General features: G+C 40.4%; 1 protein-coding gene across 1 annotated transcript in view; it reads right to left on the reverse strand.

Annotated features, from left to right (window-relative positions):
• The window catches only part of PKHD1 (PKHD1 ciliary IPT domain containing fibrocystin/polyductin), a 276108-nt gene that overhangs the window by 78536 nt on the left and 174039 nt on the right, over nt 1-23533 (reverse strand). Inside the window, exons 52-58 of the mRNA XM_074582079.1 lie at nt 17770-17883; nt 17374-17461; nt 12894-13048; nt 10831-10983; nt 9585-10463; nt 8270-8432; nt 4243-4403 (exon numbers count right to left, since the gene is read on the reverse strand). Of these exons, the coding sequence (XP_074438180.1) occupies nt 4243-4403; nt 8270-8432; nt 9585-10463; nt 10831-10983; nt 12894-13048; nt 17374-17461; nt 17770-17883 (1713 nt within the window). The remainder of the gene's footprint in view (nt 1-4242; nt 4404-8269; nt 8433-9584; nt 10464-10830; nt 10984-12893; nt 13049-17373; nt 17462-17769; nt 17884-23533) is intronic.

The following is a 23533-nucleotide window of genomic DNA, read 5'->3' on the forward strand; positions in this document are numbered from 1 at the left end:
GGTCTTTTCTGCCTGGAGAATAGAAGGCTCAGGGGACATCACCACAGTATTCTAGTACTTAGAGGTAGGCTGCAAAGGGGACAGAGGCTCTCTCTTCACAAGGAGCCACATGGAGAAGACAATTTGCACTAGGAGAGGTCTCATCTTGCTATAAGAAATATTTTTTTATACAGTGAGAACAATCATTCACTGGAGCAGCCTCCCCCAGGATGTGGTAGAGTCTTCATCACTGGAGGTTTTCAAGATGTGATTGGACCATGTGCTAGATAATCTCCTCTAGGCTCCCTTTCAATGAAAGTTTGGACCAGATGACCTTTGAGGTCCTTTCCAACCTAGGCTGTTCTATGACTCTATGATTATTCAACCAAATTGCTTTAAAAAAATGCCTAGAACGTGTCGCCAGCAGAGGAAAATATGTGCTTTTAGGCTCTAGATTAAAACTTGAAACGCTTGGGTTCATCTCTCAAACATCCATGTCTTCCACCTAACTTCTGCCCTTAAGGTCTGAATGTCTCTCTGTTCACCAGAGAGAACGTTGGAGGCAATGGAAGTAGGATTAGATGAATCTTCTACCAGCCTCTGGTCCACAGCTACATTTCCACCAAGGGAAGAAAACAAACTTCACTGTCTCTGGGAGTTGGCTATTGTTGATTACAGACATTGTCATGAGGCAGTACGATAACAGAGTCCTATAATTATTGCAGGTTGAAACTTTAACTACAGGACAATGGTTGTATCAGAAATCCTTCATGGAACAGAGGTTTTAACCTGGACACAGAAATCAGTGTTCACTTATCCTTCATTTCTCAGCTAGACACACTCGTATTTATAGCTGATTCCACTGTGGAGCTTGTGATTCTGGTATTTCCTGTATCGTGGTATCATTTAGTGCTCCAGGCCTGGCCTCAAGCTCTTTTGTAAGAGGTTTAGTATAGAGAGGAGTTTTGGGAGAAAAACATTTTGTCATCCAAAAATGGCAGCTCAAAGAGATTAAAATAATTACAAATTCATGTTAAACTCATTAAATTGTTTTGAATAATTTGAAAAATGATACTGTGAAAGTTCACAAATGATTTAGGGGCGAGGGGTGTTGGAAAACGTTACATTCTAAACTTTTGCAGCATTATATTTAAAAGAAAAAAAAAAGAGCAAAAAGTACTCTTTGATTAAAAAAAAAATTTACTTTGTTTGACTCAAAATCACTTTTGTTGTTGCTCCTTTTTCTTTTAGTAGAAATAATAACAAAAATCTTGGATCTGTTTCCCTCTTTGGGTTTGTTTTTTTGTGAGTTTTTTTTTTTTTTCTGAATTCTGCGGTTTATCCAGAAAACTAAAACTTCAGTTTTATGTGAACAACTCTGCTTCTACAGAAAGCCACAATAAAAAGACCTGGTCTATGACCCAAAGAGCAAACACAGGAGGTAAAAGATCAGGCACACAGGAAGACAAAAGAAAAAAAAGTGCGTATATTATTAAATATACATTGCATGGCTTGCTACTGCCCAACTGCAGTGGGCAGGACTCAGGAAGCCAAGCAGTCCCTCCTTGCCTATTGCATACCTGCACACACATATATATACAAAAATAATATAGTACTTATATTCTATATTGATCGTGTCTTCAATAAAAGACGTCATATGAATTCAGGAACATTAATATCAGACTGAATGATCCACTGTGCCCCAGTTATGCCTCTGACCAGCCCTATGGTATTCTTCTGGGAAAACATCTTCTTGGCCTTTGTATCCCTGAAGTACATTGAGTTTTTCATTTGCTCGCCCGTGAGTGATCAGAATATCTAAAAATGGCTAAGGGCCAATAACTTCAAGCTTATTGTCCAAGCTGGAAGCTTAAAGGGAATAGATATATGCATCTGGATGAAGGCGTAATTAAGAGGATGTGGAAAGCCAGAGCTTTCGAGTCTCAAAGAAACTTGTGTACCTGAACTCTGGAAGTGGCAAGGATGTTGTGTAGCTACCTGAAAAGACTATCTCCTCTCTCTGTGCTTAGTCAGGGTAGCAGAGCACTGACCACTGTATTGTAGTGCTCTGATGAAGCTGCTAGAGGTGGTCATAATTACTCTGGTTTAACAGGGTACCAGGTGGATGAGCAGATGAGAGGATCAGTAGGTGGGTCCTGACCACCCAGATAACATAAGTACCAAATGCTCATCTGGACTGAGGACTCCAAGGGCCAAATTCTGCTCAATGGCATCATAACATCACCATCGTCACTGGCCTTGAAACACCGTCAGTTCAAGGGGGAATGTGGCCCCACAGAAGATCTGTGAGAGCAGGAAAGGTGAGTATTTTCTCCTGTTTATCTAGCATGGGAGGCTGCATTGTACTATGCAAAATGCTTAGTGCTACAACTTTCAAGAGAGAGAAGAAGGGAGGAGAGAGGGGAAGAAGGTGACCATGAATTCACCTTAGCACAAGCTGTGCCTTTCCAAATGTCACCCTCAAGATGAAAGGAGCTGCAGGTCAGAATGAGAAATGCAGAAAAATTAAACACACAATTCTGAAGGGAGTGGGGAAAAAAATCCCCATTCATATTTGGGCAGCAAGAAGAAAACACAGCAATTTTTTTATAGCCTCAGAGGCAGGCAGCATTTACCATATGCTGTCGCCTCCATTACACAAGGAGATAAACCCTGCGGAGTGCAGGTTGCACTGTCAGTGCAGTTTAGATGGTGGGCTTCCTGACATGCATACGACTGTGTGCCAGGGTGTGCTAAAAATGGTGCGAATCTAAATAAAATCCAGGTTCTGTATGCAAAAGTATGTGGGCATTAATATGCAGGTGCTAAGTGGTAGCACTGCTAGGATATTAGCTCTTGCGTGCGATTCATAATCAGGGCAGAAAAGGTAGAGTGAAAACCAGTGTGTTTGCATCTAGACAACACATTAATCAGCCCTGTAAGCAGCCAGTTAGAGCGGGATCCTTAGAGGAAAAGCCTTTACTGGATACACATTAAACATTTTGTTTAAAGATTAAAGTTCTTCTCGTGTTTAATCAGTTTTAGAGTGGGATGGAAAAAAGGATTAATTACAGTCCCTTCCATCAGTCTCCCATACCGCTGGAGTCACAAACGATGCGCCTTTTCAGCAAAATGGCCGCCATCAGCAGCAGGCGCAGGAAACGCTAATTGTAATTAAAGAGTTTATTTGGAATCAGAGAGCAGAGTTTTAATCAGGATGAGAACGGAGCCTTGCTGTGTGAACCTTCAGAAAGTGGTTACCGAGCAGAATGGGCCTTTTTAAACAAGAGAGAGGGGTCTTTAAACTTCTGGAGTGGGTTTTCAGCTTGATTATCTCCTCAGTGGGATATGAATAAAAATCCTCGCTGGGCCAATTATTGCTATTATTTTGCACTTGTGTAGCATTTACGTGGCATGTCTTACTTAAAGCTCTCAGAGGACTTGTAGTAGGCCCCTCAATACAAGAACGACACTGAGGTGCTGGAGCATGTCCAGAGAAGGGTAACGGAGCTGGTGAGGGATCTGGAGCACAAGTCATGTGAGGAGAGGATGAGGGAGCTGGGGGCTTTCGGCCTGGAGAAAAGGAAGTTGAGAAGGAAGTTGAGGGGAGACCTTCTCTCTCTCTACACCTACCTGAAAGGAGGGTGTAGCGAGGTGGGGGTTAGCCTCTTCTCCCAAGTAACATGCAATAGGACAAGAAGAAATGACCTCAAGTTGTGCCAGGGGACAGTTAGATTGGATATTATGAAAAAATTATTCACCGAAAGGGTTATCAAGCATTGGAACAGGCTGCCCAGGGAAGTGGTGCAATCACCGTCCCTGGAGATATTTAAAAGATGTGGTGCCGAGGGACGTGGTTTAGTGGTAACTTGGCAGTGTTAAGTTAACAGTTGGACTTGAGGATCTTAAAGGCCTCTTCCAACCATAATGACTCTGTGACTCTATTATGTTGCAAAGGGTGTGTATGTTCTGATCAGGTTATAAAATGAATGAATTAAACTCTAAAGGGGCTAAGGATGCCAGGTGACATGATTCTGCAAGAAGGAAGAGAGACACTGGTGGACGCAGAACTGTACAATGAGGCCTCACAGACTTCTACACCGTAACTCACTACCTCCATCCTGGAAAGGCATCACACAATCTGGTACCACCATCATCTCGACCTCAGTTGTAGGTATCAGTAAAAAGCTAGGGTAAAACCATACCTCACGGGTCAAATGTGCACATGACTTTGCAAGCACTCCAGATAGCACAGGTACTTACCAGCTTGCAGGTAGAACTGTGTCCATTCAAATTCTGACTTTGGGAAAACAGAAACAGGTGGTTCCAGGTCCAGGACACCTCCATCCAAATCCTTGAAAAGGCCCTTCCTTGAGCTTTCGCATCTCTTTTCAGGGAACATAGTGTCTTCAGAGGTCTGTACACTGAGAGGTAGGAGACATAATGTTAATATGAAGAAGAGAGCAAAGGAAAGATATTGTGCTGGCAACAAACATTTTTGCACATACATACAACGTCTTGACATTTACTGGGTGAACTCACATGCCCAAGAAAGAAAAAAATAGAAAATAAGAGAAAAATGAATGAAAACTAAACATTTCAGTCGATGTTTGGCATGTTCTGCAAAGAAATTCTGTAGTAATATTTATATTTTGGCATGTTTGTATCCAAACTGTCAAAAAAAACCCCAAATCGACATCCTCTCTCTCCAAATGTTGGCTGGAAAAACATCGTCTTTCCAGTATAACTTCTGTCCCCCAAATCTCCTCTTCCCTGGAGTTTGTATTGGCCAGTGTGGACTGTCATGGTCCTTAGAGCCTGCTATAAAGTTGCAGGTTGAATACCTCTGGTTCCCTTTTGGGTCTCCTGATTTGAGGAACTGCAGTGATGCATCAATATCCATATGCCATTAATTTTTGACCTATGGCAGATGAAGCCTGTAGCTGCTGAGTGAAGGGGAAATGTGTATTGGCCACTATCATACCAAGTGACCAGAAATATCTCTGCTGCAGTGTTCTTCCAGATTGGTGTGTGTTGTCCATAGTATTTTGTTAAAAAGCATTGATTGCCCAGCAGTACCTGTTTGCCTTGTTCTGACCACTGCACTCTGGAATGGGGGAGTTTCTGAGGGCTCCAAAAATTGCATATTCCCATGAGCAGCTAAGCTGATGCAGGAGAAAGCATGAAGGAAGGTGAAATGGCAAAAAGCATGAGAGAAGGAGCCAGCAGGCAGTACACATCTTAAATAAAGAAACTTCTGGTAGGAATTCAGAGAAATTTGTTGCAGGTCAAAGAGACACTTGGCAGTTCTAGAGTAGAAGGCAACTTGAAAAAGAAAATCCACTCTAATTGGACACAGTGCATAAGGATTAATGTGTTTATAAACCTGTTTTGTTTGTTGTTGTTTTTTCTGTCATAACTAAGTGTTTGGAACTGCATCTGAAAAGATTATTGTCCTAATTTATGTTCTAATAGAAAAGAAAAACTGGGTTTGGAGCTTCAATGTAATTTTGGTGGATTTGATGCACTTTAACTGAGGTGTACATGGATCTCACCTCAAAGCTATATCTTTGAAAGCCAGGGTTTCATTACCCTATCACACATATCTACATCATAAAATGAATAGCTATTTCTCTTTCTAATGACAGACTCAGGTCCTAAGAATAGAATTAAACCATACTTTGAAAACCATACCGACAAGGTAAGAGAGTTTCAGAGCATTATTCCAAAGTAGAACAAAGCTCATTTTGGATAGCACAATAATGTATCTCAGCAAACTACATCTAATTTTCAAATAGGCTTATGCAATTTTTCCATCAGTATACTCTCAGGAGGAAATTATAAGTTTAGTGGCTTGAAACAGCCAGAAAAACCTATAAATTTCTGTGTAGATCATTAAAAACTGGCTTCCACAGAGAGAGGAGGACAACAGGAGAGGTTTACTGGGGGGAACTCACCTCATTTGAGACATATATAGGGCATTGCTAGACATTTTCCCTGTTGACTACAGAATGAGTTTAGTGTCTCCTTTAGATTACATGCCTAAATTTTGGATCACTGAAGTGCAGTGAGCCGAATCACATGCTGAGGGCTGTTGGGGGCGGCTAGCAGAAAAGTACAAGTATGCAAGAAATTCGAGGGTATGCCGACCTTGCAGACCTGAGACAAATAAATCTGAGGAGCCAGGGAACAACTGGCCTTGCAGGTCTGAGATAAATAACCTTGAAGAAGTAGGGAGTAGGCAACAAGTTATCACTGTAGCTTTTAGCACATTCCAAAACTGTAGCTTCTAGCACATTCCAAAACTGTAGCTTCTAGCATGTAGCGAAACCGCAGGTAGGAGGGATTATTGTAATGAAACATTTAGAGCTAAGCCAATCAGAAATGATAGAATTTGTGTAATTTATGTAACTGTTAAGTTGCTGTATAAAAAGCTTTCCGACGCGTCTAATAAACTGACATCTTGCTTGCATCAAGCAGCGTCCCGTCTCTCAATCGCGGCAGAGGGCCTTAAGTGTTTTAGCTGCATTTTGGCTAAAGTTTTAACACAGCTTAAAGGAACTACCCAACTGGCCATATCTCTCCTATAGAAAATACAATGATCTGTAATCCAGGAAAGCCCATGGAAATCTATACATTGCTACATGGATACAAATTAAGTCTTGAAGAAAACTTTGAATTCCTTGGGCTCAAGTTGGAAAAACCCAATTATTGACATTTAGAATGTGACAAACAGATGTAGGCAGAGATTTACAGTAAGGGGAGAGAAACAAATGGGTCAATGCCCCCAATCTACACAGGTCAAAAGAGGTGGAGGACAAAGACAGCTCCTCTGATCCGGACAGCTAATTCAGTTCTTGAAGATCTCTCAGAAGATCCAGCATTTCAACTGGCTAGGTCTACCAGTGGGACAAACAATGTATTTAATGGTCTTGCCATATTCCCTGATGTTTCTATTTCTTCTCTTGCTCTAAGGCAATGCTCACCTTCTCTTTGACAGGACATATCCATCAAGATGTCCCTTCAGGATGCTGAAGCAGAACAATGCAGCCACAGCTTGGATCAAGCTCAGCAGTTGCAAAGGTGGATTAAATAAATGCATGCAGATAATGCACAAGGAGCACTGAGAGATGTAATCTCCCTCAGAGGTTTACCAGACTACTGAGAAAGCATTCAGTAATCCACAGGCATTCATCATGTTTGAAAATCACCAGCTCTTGCAGTGGACTGCGTGTTCAGCAGCTCACTAATAGCATAATATTGTGGTATGGATACAAGAGTGAAACATAATGAGAGCTGACAAGCTGGACAGGTCTCAGAAATCTACACGCAAACTAATGCCCAGAGCAAAAAGCAAAAATATAGAATAAAATAAAAATTCTGGCAGAAAGCTGGAGGGACTCTAAACATAGCAGTGTGGGACACCTCCAATTATTTTTGACTGGCAAGTGGAGTCTGTGCTGGATTTTTTTGCTACTTCAAGGCTTTTCTGACATAGCCTCTGTATTGTGTTCACTGGTCATAATAAATAAACAGGCATGTGGTTTCCATTGGATGTGGTATGTTTAAACTGCTGCAACCAGCAATGACTTAAGGTTACAGATGAAGCTCTCCCCTCCATCCTCCATGTTCCTCCACACGCAGACGATATTCTCCCTGGGCAGGAGCAGTTCTGGCAATCATTTGACATCTCACAGCCTGCCTGGTACAGATCAACATTTCTGATGTGGTCTTGCAGGCAAAAATCAAGCTCTGCTTCCCTGACCAAAAGGACATTCCCTGTCTCAGGGTTTTTTGCTGGAGGTGCCGACATTTTCTGAAGCCTGAGGCTGAGAAGTCAGAGATGCTCAGAGATGGAGTTTTAAGAAATGGGATATATGAAGTTTATTTTGCTATACAAATGTCAGTAAAAGGGGAAATCCAAGAGGATTGGTCTGGACAAGCACCTTGATGGAATCTGAACATAAAATTTTAAAAAATTGCCCTAAAATAAAGTTCTTTTTTCTTTTTTTTTCTGGGTTCGAGTTTTTATGTGTGTGTTTGTTTGATGTCTAAGCTTGTTCATTTTTGCCAGGCAGGAGCAGTACAAGAGCAGAGACAAAGACAAAGCATGGGACTGCTCTGATGCTCAACAATCAGTCTAAACCAATTGCTTAAACTCTTTCTAAGACAATGCAAAAAGACAGCTGCTACAAACCGAGGTGAAGATAGTCCCAAAACTGTAGGGGCTTTTTTTTTTTTTTGCACAAACCATTGAAAAAAGAAAAAGGTTCAAAATAAAGCATGTTACCTTGTTGGGTTAAAGTAGAACTTGTCCTTCTCATTGATGTTTAGCATCCTTGATCTCTCCGCTGTGATAAGAGGCAAGATGCCTAAATGGTCAGCATTTGACATGATGCAGACATCTCTGTCTTCACTGTAGCAGTTCTTTGTAAAACCAGTAAAGGTGACTTCTGCCAGGGATGAAGAGAAGATCAAGAAAAGTGGTTAGAGGAGTGCCAGAACTAAAGAGAAAATGGCTCTGTACTATGACATTTTCCATGTTAAATCGCTCCCATATATATATATATATACACACACAAATAACTTTTAAATCAGACTAATGGCATTGATCACAGGTCTTCAGTTGGCTTTAGAATATTCCATACCTGAGTTATATCTTAAGTTGACACAAACCAAGTCATGCCCTTAGGAAATGAAATCAAAGGAAATCGTTGAGAAAGAAATAAAAGCAAGAGTGATTAATAAATTTTCATTTGAATCAGTAAGAAACTGTTCAATGACAACCTTCTTAGGATGGTTTATCCACTTGCCAGATGTTAATATAAGATGAGCTGGGTCTGGTGACATGTACTGGGCTCTGACACTGAACTCTTGTCCAGCTACAAAACCCATGCTTTGCCCCAAATCTTCTGTGAGACCCTGGGCAAGTCTATTTGTCTTTTTCTGTCTCCCTTATTCTTCAATAAAAAGACGATAATGTGCTTTCTTACAAAAGTGGGTAGCAGTGAGGGATAAAGACATGAAAAACAGTGAGGTATTTAGATCCCACCACAGAAACCAGCTATTGAGGTTCTGCTATATGCAAATATTACTCTGGGGACTATAAAATTAATTTGAACCAAAGATGCAGGATATATAACTGACTTTTATCCCTCTTGTGCAATTCCTCATAACAATAAAAGCCCTAACTGTTTCTCTGCAGCTGTAGTCGTTATGTTCTACGCAAATTCTATACAAAGTGTGCTATTCACTTCTCAAACTTGGTACCTTTATTTAGCCAGAAGTAACTGTAGAAGAGAGAGATGAATGAAGTGGAAAAATAGATAGCACAGAAGGCAGGCATGTTTGAGGTAAAATATATACATTAGCACATGACATAATTAACTGCAGTGGATTCAGGAAGTGAAATACACAAAATAATATTTTTTTTAATTGAACTGTATTGAACTGAAGAAGAATTCCGTTATTAATTCCACTGAGTCTCAGATTTCCCCACCATGTCCATTTGTGGGTGTGGAAGGCTGCAATTTCAACTGGAAAAATGTAACTAGTGAAGAAAAACTGTGACAGAATAGTCTAGCCAGTGGACATCGAAGACCAACCTTTCAGCTTCATGAGTCCCAGGACTTTTGGACAATGCCCAGTTTCATGCCATGGGTTATCTGGCCTTTGGCTGGGAACCAAGGAAAACGTAGGCCATAAAATCCCAACACGACCTCTTAAAGGGTAGTATGGTGGTCGATCTTTGGCTGTTAGATCAGCTGAATGAGGCTTGATCCTGTCTCTGATGCAGTCAAAAGCTGAGCTTGTTGCGACAATGGTGGAGTTTTTAAGTTCTATGAATCTTTTCCCCGTGTGGCATTGCTTGGCATAGAGACAGTACACTACTGGCATGAGACCCACAGTGTTGTCCACCAGCACCATATTGTCCATGATGACGCTGCTTCCAAGGTGGAACATGACACCGTAGTCATAATTCTTATAGGATAGAAAACCTGTGATTCTAGTGCAGGTCTGAAATCCATCTCCCTGGTACAGATGAATACCATGGAGACTTGAATGGGCCACGTTTTCACTGCAATACTCTCCATCTAGCGAACAGTCTTGGCCCCCGATATGGAAGCCAATTCGCTCAGATCCTGCCACAGCATTGCCACAGAGGGAGACACCAATGACCAGGTTCACCTTGATGCCAGCAATCCAGTTTAATAAGCCTTCTGGCTGCCTGCTCAGAATAACGAGGTTCCTGATGAGAGAATGATTTTGCCCTTCCAAATCGATGCCAGGTCCGACAGTGTTGAACACCAAGTTATCATGCAACAAGATCCAGCTGCTCATGACTGCTTTAATTCCAACTCCGCAGCTACCATTAATACTGGATGACACCACCGAGGACCCTTGGGATATATTCGTGAATTCAATGGCAGAAAGCTGAGGAGGCCCAAAGTTCAAAAATTCAATATTTGAGAGTTGAAGGACACCTGCAACAAGATAACTATAGTGAAACAAAAGCTTACAAAATTACCTAAGAACTGGTAAGAATGACAGCCATTTAAACAGCACTCAGGTATAGAATAGCGGGCAATATTTGTCGGTGTACCACCAGTGATAGGCACTTGTTCACAAATATATGTAAAGTTATAGTAAAAACCAACTAACCACACAGCAGCTCCTCATAAAATACATTCCATTATTTATGAAATATTACTAGTCATCATGTTGCATACATGTCACACGGTCACAGTTTGCTTAGAATTGCATAGCACATGTGAATGTATACATCTGTTTTAGACAGTCCTTTCTTGTGCAGAACTGGTCTGGTCGATGAGACAGGTGAATCTCAACTACCTTCAAACTCTGTCCCACTTGAGCCTGTAAAATGTCCCACCAGCATCCTCCCAGCACAAGCCACATCAGACTTGATCTGTACATTGCGCGTTAGGAGTCCAACCTCTGCAGCCAAAGGGATGCGTCTACCGTCTTCTGTGTCATGGGAATGCCCTGGGGAGTTTCAAGACAGAAAATGTGATAAGTGTCTATCACACCTATAAACCGGTGCTTTGAGGGACATCAAGCCTGACAGCTTATGCACCCCTTCTCTGCAGAATCGGCACTGACATTCAGGTGTGTTTTTTCCTCCAGCACAATCTACACGCATCAACACAAAACCAGAAAGGCCACCTGCCCATCAAATATTCACCATGCACTTATATTTTACCAACGTATTTCATTTTTAGAAAAAGAAGGTGCTAAATCTTTTCCCTGCGGTGTGCAGATGCCAAATCAATGAAGAGATTCACACTTCATTTTTTCTAAGCTGTATGTGCTGGGGTTATTCTTCAGTACACTGCAGAGTTGATCTCCACGAATTCTTGTTAGGATCAGACCAATGACAATGCTAAAAAACCAATTTTCTACATTCTTGGTGGCTTTCTAAAAAGAAGTCTTTCTAAATGGGACTTTTGAGAGAGTTTATGCAGGTGTCTATCTTCAAATTCATCTCAGCTGACTTTAGATATTTACAGATAAGATTTAGTAATCCAAACTGTTTTCATGTATGCTGGAGAGCAATAGGCAATTCTAAAGTGTAATTTTTTATCTATTTTATACGTCTGCTTTAGGGGGAGATGAAATACAAGTGAGCAGTAAGTATTTTTCTGCTTTGATTATCAAGGGAGCAGAGAGTGACTACCTCATGTGTGAATATTTATTGTAGATATCTACATTTTCCCAGGTGAATCCCAGTAATTTTACTTCTTCCATCAGTCCTTTTTTTTTCAGCTATATCTAACAACTGCTGCAGTACTCGATGTGTATGTAATCATTTCATCTCAGGATACACTTATTATATATACATTAGCTAAGAAAATAAGTCAAGAACCATTCTCTGGCCCCAAGACTGATTGGCACGTTTCTTCCTTTCCTCGTAAAAAAAGAAAGGCCATGCATAAACTACTGGAAATAAGGTCTAGATTTGCTATAATTTGAACTACGCTTAAAAAAAATAAATGCAATTGTGATACAAAACTGTGCCCAGGGGGGCTACTATCAATTAACACTATGGATAATTGCAGAACAGGGCTCAGTTCCAAGTGAAGGTGTGTTTACTAGCACAGCCACAGCCATTCAAAACACATGTTTCTGAACCATTTTATACATCATACTAACTTCTGTGCCTACTAGACTGAGTAAAGACTAAATTAAAAAAATATTGCTATGCACTGGAAAAATTCTGGTTTTGGAGCTTCAGAATTAGACCTGTTAATAACAAGTCTTTTGTTTTTGTTAAATAGATGGTAATAAATTTACTTTATGGGCTGACATAAAATTAAATAAATTATCAACGATGCATCTCTTTTTCCACTTAAATACAGATCCCATGTAATCTACACAGGAAATAGAGCTATATACACGTTTCATGTTTATTTACCTATTAGATTACAAATACGTTAGTTTCATCCCATTGTGTTGATAAAATTTTGCACTTGAAATTCCATGAGTCTAATTATTTTGCAATTTGAAAAAAAGGATTTTTTTACATTTTTCAGTTTTTGGCACATGATAGAAATTGTGTAAATGGCCTAAAAAATAATCTACATTTAGTTATTTCCCTTAAAATTTCAGTTACTTTCTCTCTGTGTTAACCAGTTCTACTTAAAGCATGAAACACCAGGAAGTTTTCCAAAAGTATTTAACACTGAATTCATTCTGTGCCCAGAAATTCTTGTTAGAATCAGCTATTCTGTGCAATGTTGAACATCACATTTTCAATATTAAAACAGTAAGGAAAAAGCATATGGAAAAAGAATTGAAGATACCTCAATAAAGTAGAATTGATCTTGGTGAGATCTGAAATGGAAAGTCAATGCTTCAGAAGAAAACTCTCTCCAGTGGAAAGACAGATTCCTTACCAGTATGCCTATACAGAAGGCGTTCATTAATTCTTATGTTATGACCATTGACTTTTTTAAGTGTAACTACTTCAGCTTGGTGGGCTTCGTAGGAGGAAGAGCTGATCACAATATGATCACCATGATTCCAATCCACTTCATCTTCCACAAAAATCCTGTAATGCCAAGATATTAAGATAACGTCATTACATCTATGAGAGTTATGCTTACAGATTTCCTAAAAAATGAAGAACAGTTTTGCCTTGGGAGAGCTCAGAAAGAATCCACAGGCTAAGCTCTAGGAAAAGCACCTTTAGGGCTTTCTGCGAAAACAGATGTCTAAAATATGTGGGAGGAATTTCATCGTGAAACATCTATTATACCACTGATTAATGAGGTATACAGTTCCAGTGCAGAATTACAGGGCTTAAGTAAAAGTTGCCTATTGAAGACATGTTAGACCAGTTTTGGTGCCAGGAATACCCTACAGAGCTGAAAGTCAACTTTAGACTTAGACACCAAAATGTAGTTGTCCATGTGTGGGGGTATGTGTGTGTGCACTTGACATTAAGCTTCACCTACAGTTGGTCAGTACTGTCAGAAGTGTGTGGAAGGCAATTCAGCGCTCTGAATTGGGCACATAAAGCAGGACTTGATTGTCTGAACAAGGGCATCTGTTGATATCTGAGATGTCACAGGATATCTAAGACATGAGCTGGTAGATATGATAAGACTTGTTCATGGAGCATTCCTGGAGACACAGGTGGAAGCCACGGAGGGGATTCAAAGGCATCTTAGATAAAACAAAAGGCACCTCAGATGAAACCAAAACCTATGTTTATGTACCTGAATCCTGACCTTGGTGGCTGAATAGCCCTCTAAGCTCCAGCATCTACAATTCCACTGACTTGAATAAGAGCTCAAGAACCTTTTGCAACATTCCACACAGAGACCTACGTTTATCTGGTTTAATCTTGAACTGAAGATCCCCCTTTGCATTCAAAGTTAAATTTGTAGCTCAGGGTTTTTTTTTAGTTTCACATACAGACAATAGAAGCATTTAGTGAAAGCAAAATGGATAATGATGGGTGTTTATATATATTTGATAATCACCCAAAGGGTCCTATTACAGGGTGACTGGTGCTGTCCAGGTGATCATCTATACTCCTCAGGTAATTGTTGAGAAAATAGACCACTGAATGAATTCAGTAAGTGCCTCATCATGCACTAAAAAGTGACAGAAGTGCAGAAAGAAAAGGAAGTCCTAAAGGGATGTAACTAACAATCTGTGTTCCCAAGTTTTCCTAGTGTCGTATCTCACAGGTTTTTTCAAAGATGAGTAGGCTCAAGATGAGTAGGCTCAAGATGAGTACTTCCAGTTTTCAGCACCTGTGAACATTCAGTACAGAAGTCTACCATTTTGTAAGATACTAATCAATCAAAATACTAATTAAAGTTTCCATTGCAAGTAAATACGTACTTTTTTTTTTTTCCTCCTTCTTTTTGAAAGCATAAGTCCTTCCTTAACTTATGTGCTGATTCATGCTGGAAAATGTATATAGCAGCTTCTCTTGGTCGATAAAAAAGCCACTTCCTTCAGCTTTCATATTCTGGCACTGACTTGCCTATTTCCTATATCTAACTACATTAACTCTAGTTGGCTATTAGTGAAGTTTTCAGGATAAATATTTTGTTTGTTTGTTTGTTTTATTCTTTTTCTTTCTTTTAACAATGGAAACAACCATTTGTGCCATATTTAATGTGGATGAATGAACTCCAAATACTTGTATCTTAGCAGCTCATGATATTTCATATGAAACGTCTGGGCAGCAGACCAATACTAGTCTGGATCCATTTCATCCAAGTATTTGACTGGCATGCTTCACTCAGGAATCTGCTTACTCTGAATTCCCATCCTAATCAGGGAAAAAGAATAATTTCCAGAGGGTGTTTCTTATGTAGCATGATTTGAATCAGCATCTGGAAGTATCTGTCTCTCCAATGGCCATACAGCAATCTTAAACAATCAATCTCCACTAGACACTCAACTGTGTGAGAACTACCACGGAATCTCGGAATTTTCAGAGTTGGAAGGGACCTCTAGAGATCATCTAGTCCAACCCACTTGCCAGAGCAGGGTTACCCAGAGCAGGTTACACAGGAACGCATCCAGGGGGGTTTTGAATGTCTCCAGAGATGGAGACTCCACCACCTCTCTGGGCAGCCTGTGCCAGTGCTCTGCCACCCTCAAAGGAAAGAAGTTTCTCCTAATGTTTAGATGGAACTTCCTGTGTTCAAGTTTGTACCCATTACCTCTTGTCCTGTCACTGGGCACCACTGAAAATAATCTGTCTCCATCCTCCTTAAACCCACCCTTCAGATACTTGTAAATGTTAATAAGGTCTCCCCTCAGCTTTCTTTTCTCCAGGCTAAAGAGTCCCAGCTCTCTCAGCCTTTCCTCATAAAGGAGGTGCTCCAGTCCCTCAATTATTTTTGTTGCCCTACGCTGGACTCTCTCCAGTAGTTCCCTGTCTCTCTTGAACTGGGGAGCCCAGAACTGGACACAGTATGCCAGTTGTGGCCTCACCAGTGCAGAGTAGAGGAGGAGAATGGCCTCACTTGACCTGCTGGCCACACTCTTCTTGATGCAGCCCAGGATTCCATTGGCCTCTTTGGCAACAAGGGCACATTGCTTGCTCATGGATAATTTACGGTCTACCAAGACCCCCAGATCCTTTTCTTCAGAATTATATTCCAGCAGCTCCATCCTTAAGCTATACTGGTGCCTGACATTCTTCCTCCCCACGTGCAGGACCCTACACTTGCCTTTGTTGAACCTCATTAGATTCTTCTCTGCCCAGCTCTCCAGCCTGTCTAGGTCACGCTGGATGGCAGCACGGCCCTCTGGGGCGTCAGCCACCCCACCCAGTTTGGTATCATCAGTGAACTTGCTGAGCATACACTCTGTCCCCTCGTCCAGGTTGTTGATGAATACATCAAACAATACTGGTCCAAGTATTGACCCCTGGGGGACACCACTGGTTACAGGCCTCCAACTCGACCCTGCCCCATTAATCACAACCCTCTGAGTCCTGTCACACAGCCAGCTCTCAGTTCACCTCACTGTCCTCTCTTCTAGTCCACACTTCCTCAGTTTCCTAAGGAGGATGTTACGAGAGACGGTGTCAAAAGCCTTGCTGAAGTCAAGGTAGATGACATCTGCTGCTTTGCCCTCATCCAGCCAACCAGTTATAACATCATGGAAGGCTATGAGTTTGGTCAAGCATGATTTACCCTTGGTAAATCCATGTTGACCACTTCCAATAACTTCCTGCTCCTGAATGTGCTTGGACATGACATCCAGAATGAGTTGCTCCTTCAAGAGACAAATCCTACTTGTGAGGTCTTTGTGCTTCTGTTGCCCATCTCTACAATGAGTTTCCAAATAATTCCTTCACTAAATGATGATATTTCACCTCTACCCAGATGGGAACTCTTCTAGTGAGTTTTTATTAGGCCTGACCGATAGAATTTTTTTTATTTTTTTTTTTAATACACTTATTTCAGTTAAAAACAATGCACTTGGAAGAATTATAGCAAAAGACATTGAAAATTCTGTGCAAGGCAGAGTCAGGAATAAGAGCTCCAGAGACAGCTAGTAGGTGCCCACCCACACCAACTAATGGTCAATGCACTTCCAGAGGACATCCTTATGCAGACACATTCTCTATTGCAGGTAAAAGGTTTGAACTTCTGGCCATAGACACCTATCTACTTCCCAAGCATCTATGCCATCTCCACTTAACCTGGACAGTTTTGGCTAAGCCTTCAGACTAACTTCACGGGTAAGTGATGATGAGGATAAGTCAGCTGCAGGAACTGTAAAAGCTTATGGATGGGCAGCAGTAGGTAAGAGAGAAGGTAGAGTTTCAAAGCTATTTTTGCCAAGGTTAAGTGAAAAAGCCTTGGAAGACTTAAATCTCAGACAGAAATCTTACTCTTCAGGCTATACAGGCTATACTCCAGGTACCGCTTCGAAAAGGACTGATCTAAGATGTAGAAGAACACAGTTCATACCCCAGTTTTGCTTAATTCAAAGATGAGATTTTAATGTAGGTCTCTGAAACCAAAATGAACATCCTAATCACCAAGATATCAGCCATTTTTGAGCATATCTCTTCCTTCTAAAAAGAAAGGGAAAGGCAGAGACTAAAATGGATAAAGGGAAGGAGGAAGGAAGAAGGACAGAAGCAAGCAAAGAAGGAAGGACAGAAGGAAAGAAGAAAAATCTCAGTTTCATTCTTCTTTAGAATTAAAATTAATCTAAAAATTGTGTCATTTTCTTGCACAAAGTAACATAGTTCTCCTTCTTCTGCCTAGACATATTTTAAACAGAGCCTATCACAAAGGAATAGAGGAATATAAATCATAGGAACATTAATACAAGCCATAGGAATAGGAGCCCAAATAATTTTGGAGGCATATTGGGGGAAAATACCACCTTTCATTGCCAGGAGCAACATCAGTTCCCAGATGTGTCCAAGACGTCTTAGGATAAGCGCTATAAATTTGTACCTTTCCATAAACCCCTGGAAAAAAACAGAAGAATGAGATCAAAAGTTAGGGGAAAGAGAAGAGACTAAGAAGAACTGAACCAATGACCAATACACAGAAATCTTTAAATTTATTAAAACCTGTTTCTATATTTTATAAAATCTCCGCAGAAAATACAGGAATTGATTTGGTGAAAGTTAAAAATTTTAGCTCAAAAAGTGCGTGTACCTTTGTTGTTTTCCTGTAAGACATAGTAACAGACAACAGCAGTAGATTTGGCTATTGCTTAAGATTGCTTAAAATCTATGATTTGCCTATGAAAAGGCAAATTTGGGTGTCATACCAATACTCCCTGGGTGGCCATTTATTTCCTCCAGACGATCACAGTAAATCCCTTCAGATGCCCGAAGAAGGACCAGCAGCTTTAAACCTCTTTCTAGAGGATGTTGAAGAGAACCTGCAACACAGACGAAAGAGCAACAACCCACCACAGAGGTATCAATGGCTTTTGTAATGCTGAAACTGGGGTGCATGAGTCCAAAAGTAAAGGTCTAAAAGGCTGAATTAGCATTTCCCTCCTCAGCTCATTTTTGCCTTTCTTCTCTTTTCCAGTTTCACTGGTTCCCAGGTCATCTTGAGTTCTGCAGCCAGGATGGGTAAAATGGTCTTTCAGACCAATGGAAAAGACCAGGAAAAAGAGCAAGGGAAAAGAAAATGCCCAAGAAGTTTTGGTGTTTGCGATGTTGTTCTTATCTTGTGGTGCTAAGTCTCTACAGTAAACTGTATTCCAACTGTGACTTCATTTATTTCACCAAGGGTAGTTTACAGTTTCAGAAGAAAATGGCCCAGCACTAAACAGATACTGAGGAGGAAAAAGTAGGACAGTTTTTGCCCTGGAGAAATGTATGCGGAGTCCAGTAAAAGAGTTCAGTGTTCCTTTAAAATTCAAGATTAAATCAATTATGCAACAGAAAACTGCAGCAGATGTAGAACTAAAAAATATATACATATCTGTACAAAATTAGCTGCCCTGTCATGTTCTTTTAATATTTAAAAATTACTAGTTTGGAAAAGAGAGCTGATTTTGTATCCTAAAGAAACATTCTTCTTTATGAGCATTTTTTAATTAAGTGAAATCAATAAATAAATTTATTGTTCCCCACCAATGTCTGACTGATATCTGTGCATATTCTCTGTACAGATTATAAATGGGTAAAAGACAAATAGTACAAGATTTGCATGCTTCCCATCTAATATATCTCACACCGGTGAGCTCTTATCTTCTCTGGGGAAGTGGATTGGATTCAACCTTACAGTGTCCATCATCCAACCAAACCACCTCTGACTTTCTTGTTTAAACTTCCATAACTGTGGTCTGAACAAAAGAAAACCAGGAATTGGACTGTAACAAAATATCATTTTGAGAAAGTAAAACTAGTGATAAATGCTTTCATAACTGATGCACTAGGTTAAATAAATATCCACCTAGAGCCGCAGAAGAGTTATGGAGACACTTGTGTCTATTTTTGTATGCAGAGTGATTGTTTTCCTGCTTTACCCTCACAGCAAGTTGTGATTTAAAACACTCAGCCTGAACATACCTTTCTCAATCCTCAGGTCAACCTTACCCCCCAGGATACAGTTATTAGCTACACTGAAGACCAAAGAAAGACTCAACAAAAATGTTTGGAGACCTTTATATTGATCTTACAATGTCATTCACAATTACCATTTCCTAATCATGATCATGTCCCCTGAAAGTGGGGGTTTATTATTAATTTTCATTATGCATTACTGTTGGTGTTATTATTGACATTATTATTTTACTGCTGGTTGCAAAGCATTTATTATTTCTTCTAGTTAATTCAGTTAAAAATAGCTATGTGATATATCCAGTCCTCAGCTCAATTTTAAAACCATTTTTTTGTAGGCATCCAGGCTTAACAATCACAGACAAATGCTTGGAAATGTGAATTCTAAAGACCTGAACTGGAATTTCTCACTCCTTTAAAAGAATTACATCTACGTTTAGCTAAAATCCATTATTTTTAATCCTAACAAGCATAACAGTAGGTTAAGGAATGTTACTCTTGTTAAAGAAAAAATGAACACACAAAACAAAAATATAATCAGAGTGAGAAACAAAAAAGTTATAATAAAACTATTTATAATAGCTTATCACTATATTAAATCCTTAGAAAAGAAATGAAAAAAACAGGAAGATAATGTTCACAGAAATGCTTCAGTGGCTGGAAACTGTAAATGGTATATGACACAAAAGAACACAGGAGATACGTATTGGTAGAAAAATTAGACTTCTTTTAAGTGTATTTAGAACAAAAATAATCTTAATGCTTATTTCCGTTAATAGTTCCATGGTTTTAAACCAATGGATTTCAGTAACTTGAATGCAAGTGCTACAGAAGAGTTGGCAACAGAAACTTGTTGGACTATTAAGGCAGACTTTTCGGTAAGTTTGGGATCACTCATGATGTTTCAGAGCACTTGAAGAAAGCTAATATTGTGCCAATATTTCAAACAAAGATAAAAGTAAGAGCCCCAGGTAATTACAGGCCTGTCAACTTGACACTGATTCTAGGGGAAAAATAAATAAAAATGGAATGTCCAACTCTGAACACAATTAATAAATCATTAAAGGTGGATGATATAATTAATGCCAATCAACCTAGTTTTATAGAAGAAAGGTCCTGTGAAACTTCCTAGTTATCATCTTCTAATGAGATTACAGGTTTAGTTGATACAGATAATAGCTTTGATATAATATAATTGGCTTCTCCGAGGCGCTTGGCTTAGTAGCACAAAACTTTCTGATTAACTACACTGGTACAACATGACTATGGCACACATTAATTTACAGGCTGGCTGACTAGAATAGGGGCATTGACTCAAACAGGTCTGGTCTTGGAAGCCCTGTGATAAGCAACATTTTGTCAATGGCCCAAAGTAGTGTGAAGACACTGAAAATAAGCAAATAATCTGACACAAATGGGCAAAAAAGAATTAAAGAGATGGGCCAGCAAAGTCAGGAATAATTTGGAAATGAAGAATTAGGAAAGAAAGTGAAGAATGTTCAAAATATAAGACCACAAGTCTTGAAAAGCAATGCTTTGTGAATGGATGGAGAACAAAGTAAAACAAAGGGAAAAGCTGAGTAAGGTCTGAGATTTAAATACAGCCCTGCAGAACGGTTCATGAAAGTGAAGCTATGGAAATGACAGCTAGCTCAGCTTACTTCTAGGGAAATCCTAAATAGTTAATGCATACAGGTCACTGGGGCTGGATAAGTTTGACGACCTTGCGAAGTAACTGGCATATGAGATCACAGCTCTGGTAATAAGCAGTTTTGTTAAAACTACCAAGTTGCCATAATCACTGGAATCATTCTGCAACAGTTAAATGAATAATGTGGGCTTTAAGTGCCTGTCTTTGAACTTTGGATGTGAAAACTTCAAGTTACTTGCCCCACTTTATTGTGGTGAACACGTCCTGCATGAGATCACATTGAACTGTCGAATTACCCATCCTGCACATAAGACATGCAGAAACGGATCCCTTTCAGTAGGATCATATTCCTACTACAACTGGAAGGCATATAAATTTGATGAGCAACCTGGTGGATCATGAGGTGAGATAACAAGGCGCTGCTGGCAGAGAACAAGAAAAAAGGTAGCTGCAACCAGAAACCAGTAGAAAAGTTTGGTGAGATGTGCAAAAATGGTCAGGAGGGACTAAAGACAGCATACACAGAGGATAGGCAGGGCTTCCTCAAACATACCTTGTAGCAACTGTAAAGTTTATCTGGAATTTGAAGGGTTTGCTCATGTGTCCAGAAGTGACACGTGTCTGCCAGCCTGAGCAGTGCTTGTAGGCAGTGGTTTGTCCACTCTGGGTGTCTCAGGTATTGTCTCAGAGTGCAGACAAAGGTCAATCTCTTAGTGTGTAGGCAGCAACCGTGCAACTTCCAACGAGCTGGGCTTTCTACAGAGGCACTGTACAGTCGTTTTGTGCCTTCATTGTCTGTCTGCTGATAGATGTCACATTAAATGGCCTCACTGCCAGTGTGTGACCTTCTACAAGGGGTATCTAAAGCTCTTGTTCTGCCAGGGAGTGCTGACACCACAATGCATGCACTACACAGTGCAAAAACAACCTCATATATGATAATCCTATGTGTAAGAAACAACCTATGCTGCTAATAAAGTTACCACTGCTTACATGTTTTCCTGGAGAAATGTGAGGTCCAGATGCCTGGATTGCCACATAGATCTGTTAGCTCAATGGTTCAGCTGATTCATAATCCTTCATCAGGTCTAACCTCTGGAGAGGATAAAACTCTACTATGCAAAAATAGAAAACTGAAAAAGGGAGAACAGAGAAAGAGGTGAGTTTTTTCTACACAGATTTTAACTTATTCTGGACTGCAGTCTGGATCTAGTTTGCTGTTGAGATTCAAAAGCCTTTTCCATTGTTTTCGTATTTCAGTTTTATTCCAGATGTTCTTCCTGACAGTTTTTTGTTGTCTTTTCTTCTTTTTCCACAGCAAAACACGTTCAATTCTTTCCTAGAATAGGGGGTGTTTCCACCCTTCCAGCCTTTCCTTTCTTTACAACTTAACACTCTGCAACAGCTGTTGTGTATGAGAGCAAGGAAACGTCTGAGATAAGATCCCCTCCCTTCCATTGGCAAATAGAGTTTGCTAAGTATCTTGCTGTGACCGTCTCCGATATCAGCTCTATGTTTCCTGAATTCAGAACTTCTTGGACTCTACCTGCGCAGCTATTTTGAACACTGTGGTATATTGTCACAAGAAAGTCTGAGGAGTTTTATTCATGGTCAATGCACAGCTGGATAGTTATCCAGTGTTGGTTGTCCAACCTGAGCTTTTCCTTCAGGTGTCCAGACTGCACTCTGCAGAAGCCTGTAAAAGCAGCCTGTGAACAAGGAGACATCGCATGGGTTGTATCTTACAGGTGGTGCTGCCAAATAGACAGAAGAAATGAGAGACAGACAGCTGTGGAGTAGGAACCAGCAGCCAGAACTGAGAGATGAATGTCCAAGGAACAAGAAGTGTGACACATAGGATAAGATTCAGCCACCTACATACAGATGTCTACTGCTGCCTGAGAGTCCTAGCACCCAAATCCAAATCCACTATGTGAGGTTGTCAGATACAAGACAGCAATCAATGAATGAACAATGAGTTTTTAAACAGAAGCTGGAGGCTAGATGGAGCACCTGAGGGTGCCCAAAGTGACACAAAATCCTATAGTCAGGCAACTGAACCATGTTTCCAAGGAGATTCATACAACCATATTTAGGTTTCTTAATGCAGATGTTTCCATGTTCCCTGTGTGTCTGGGATAACAAAGATCAGACAACGCAGCATAGACTGTAATTTGCTCTAGATACCTGTATTGGCCCATTCCACAGACTGCAGTGGCTCCACTGACTGTATTGACTGGATCTCTACTGAAACAGCCAGGTGTTGTCCACATGGTGATGTCCACATGTTATGCTTAAATTTGTGTGTCTTAAGCATGTGAATCAAATCCCTTCCCTAGATGATACTATCAGTTAAAAGAAAACAAGTGGCTTGAAAGAGGGTAAAGACCAAACAGATGGAGGCTGAGAGATGAATTGAAGGGGATGCAGATGGTGCAATGAACTTTTCAAACCACTCTTTCCGTGATCTGGAACAGGCTGCCCAGAGAGGTGGTGGAGTCTCCATCTCTGGAGACATTCAGAACCCCCCTGGATGCGTTCCTGTGCAATCTGCTCTGGGTGACCCTGCTCTGGCAAGGGGGTTGGACTAGATGATCTCCAGAGGTCCCTTCCAACCCCTGCCATTCTGTAATTCTTTGATTCTGTGATCAGGGCTGAAAAATTGCTCTCAGTACGTCCACAGTATTCCATCTTCATACAAGCTGAATAGCTGTGCAGGAACGTTATGTGACTGCAAGATGGGACTCAGCTCACAGCTAAAGAAGAGGGGACCCACACAACAGAGATACTGGAGAAATCAGAAAAGAAAAGTCAGTTGGTGAAACTCCCTTGTGTCCTGATAGCTGTTGTAAAGCTGAGCATTT

The sequence above is a fragment of the Larus michahellis genome, chromosome 3 (genome assembly GCF_964199755.1).
Source record: "Larus michahellis chromosome 3, bLarMic1.1, whole genome shotgun sequence".
Lineage (NCBI taxonomy): Eukaryota > Metazoa > Chordata > Aves > Charadriiformes > Laridae > Larus > Larus michahellis.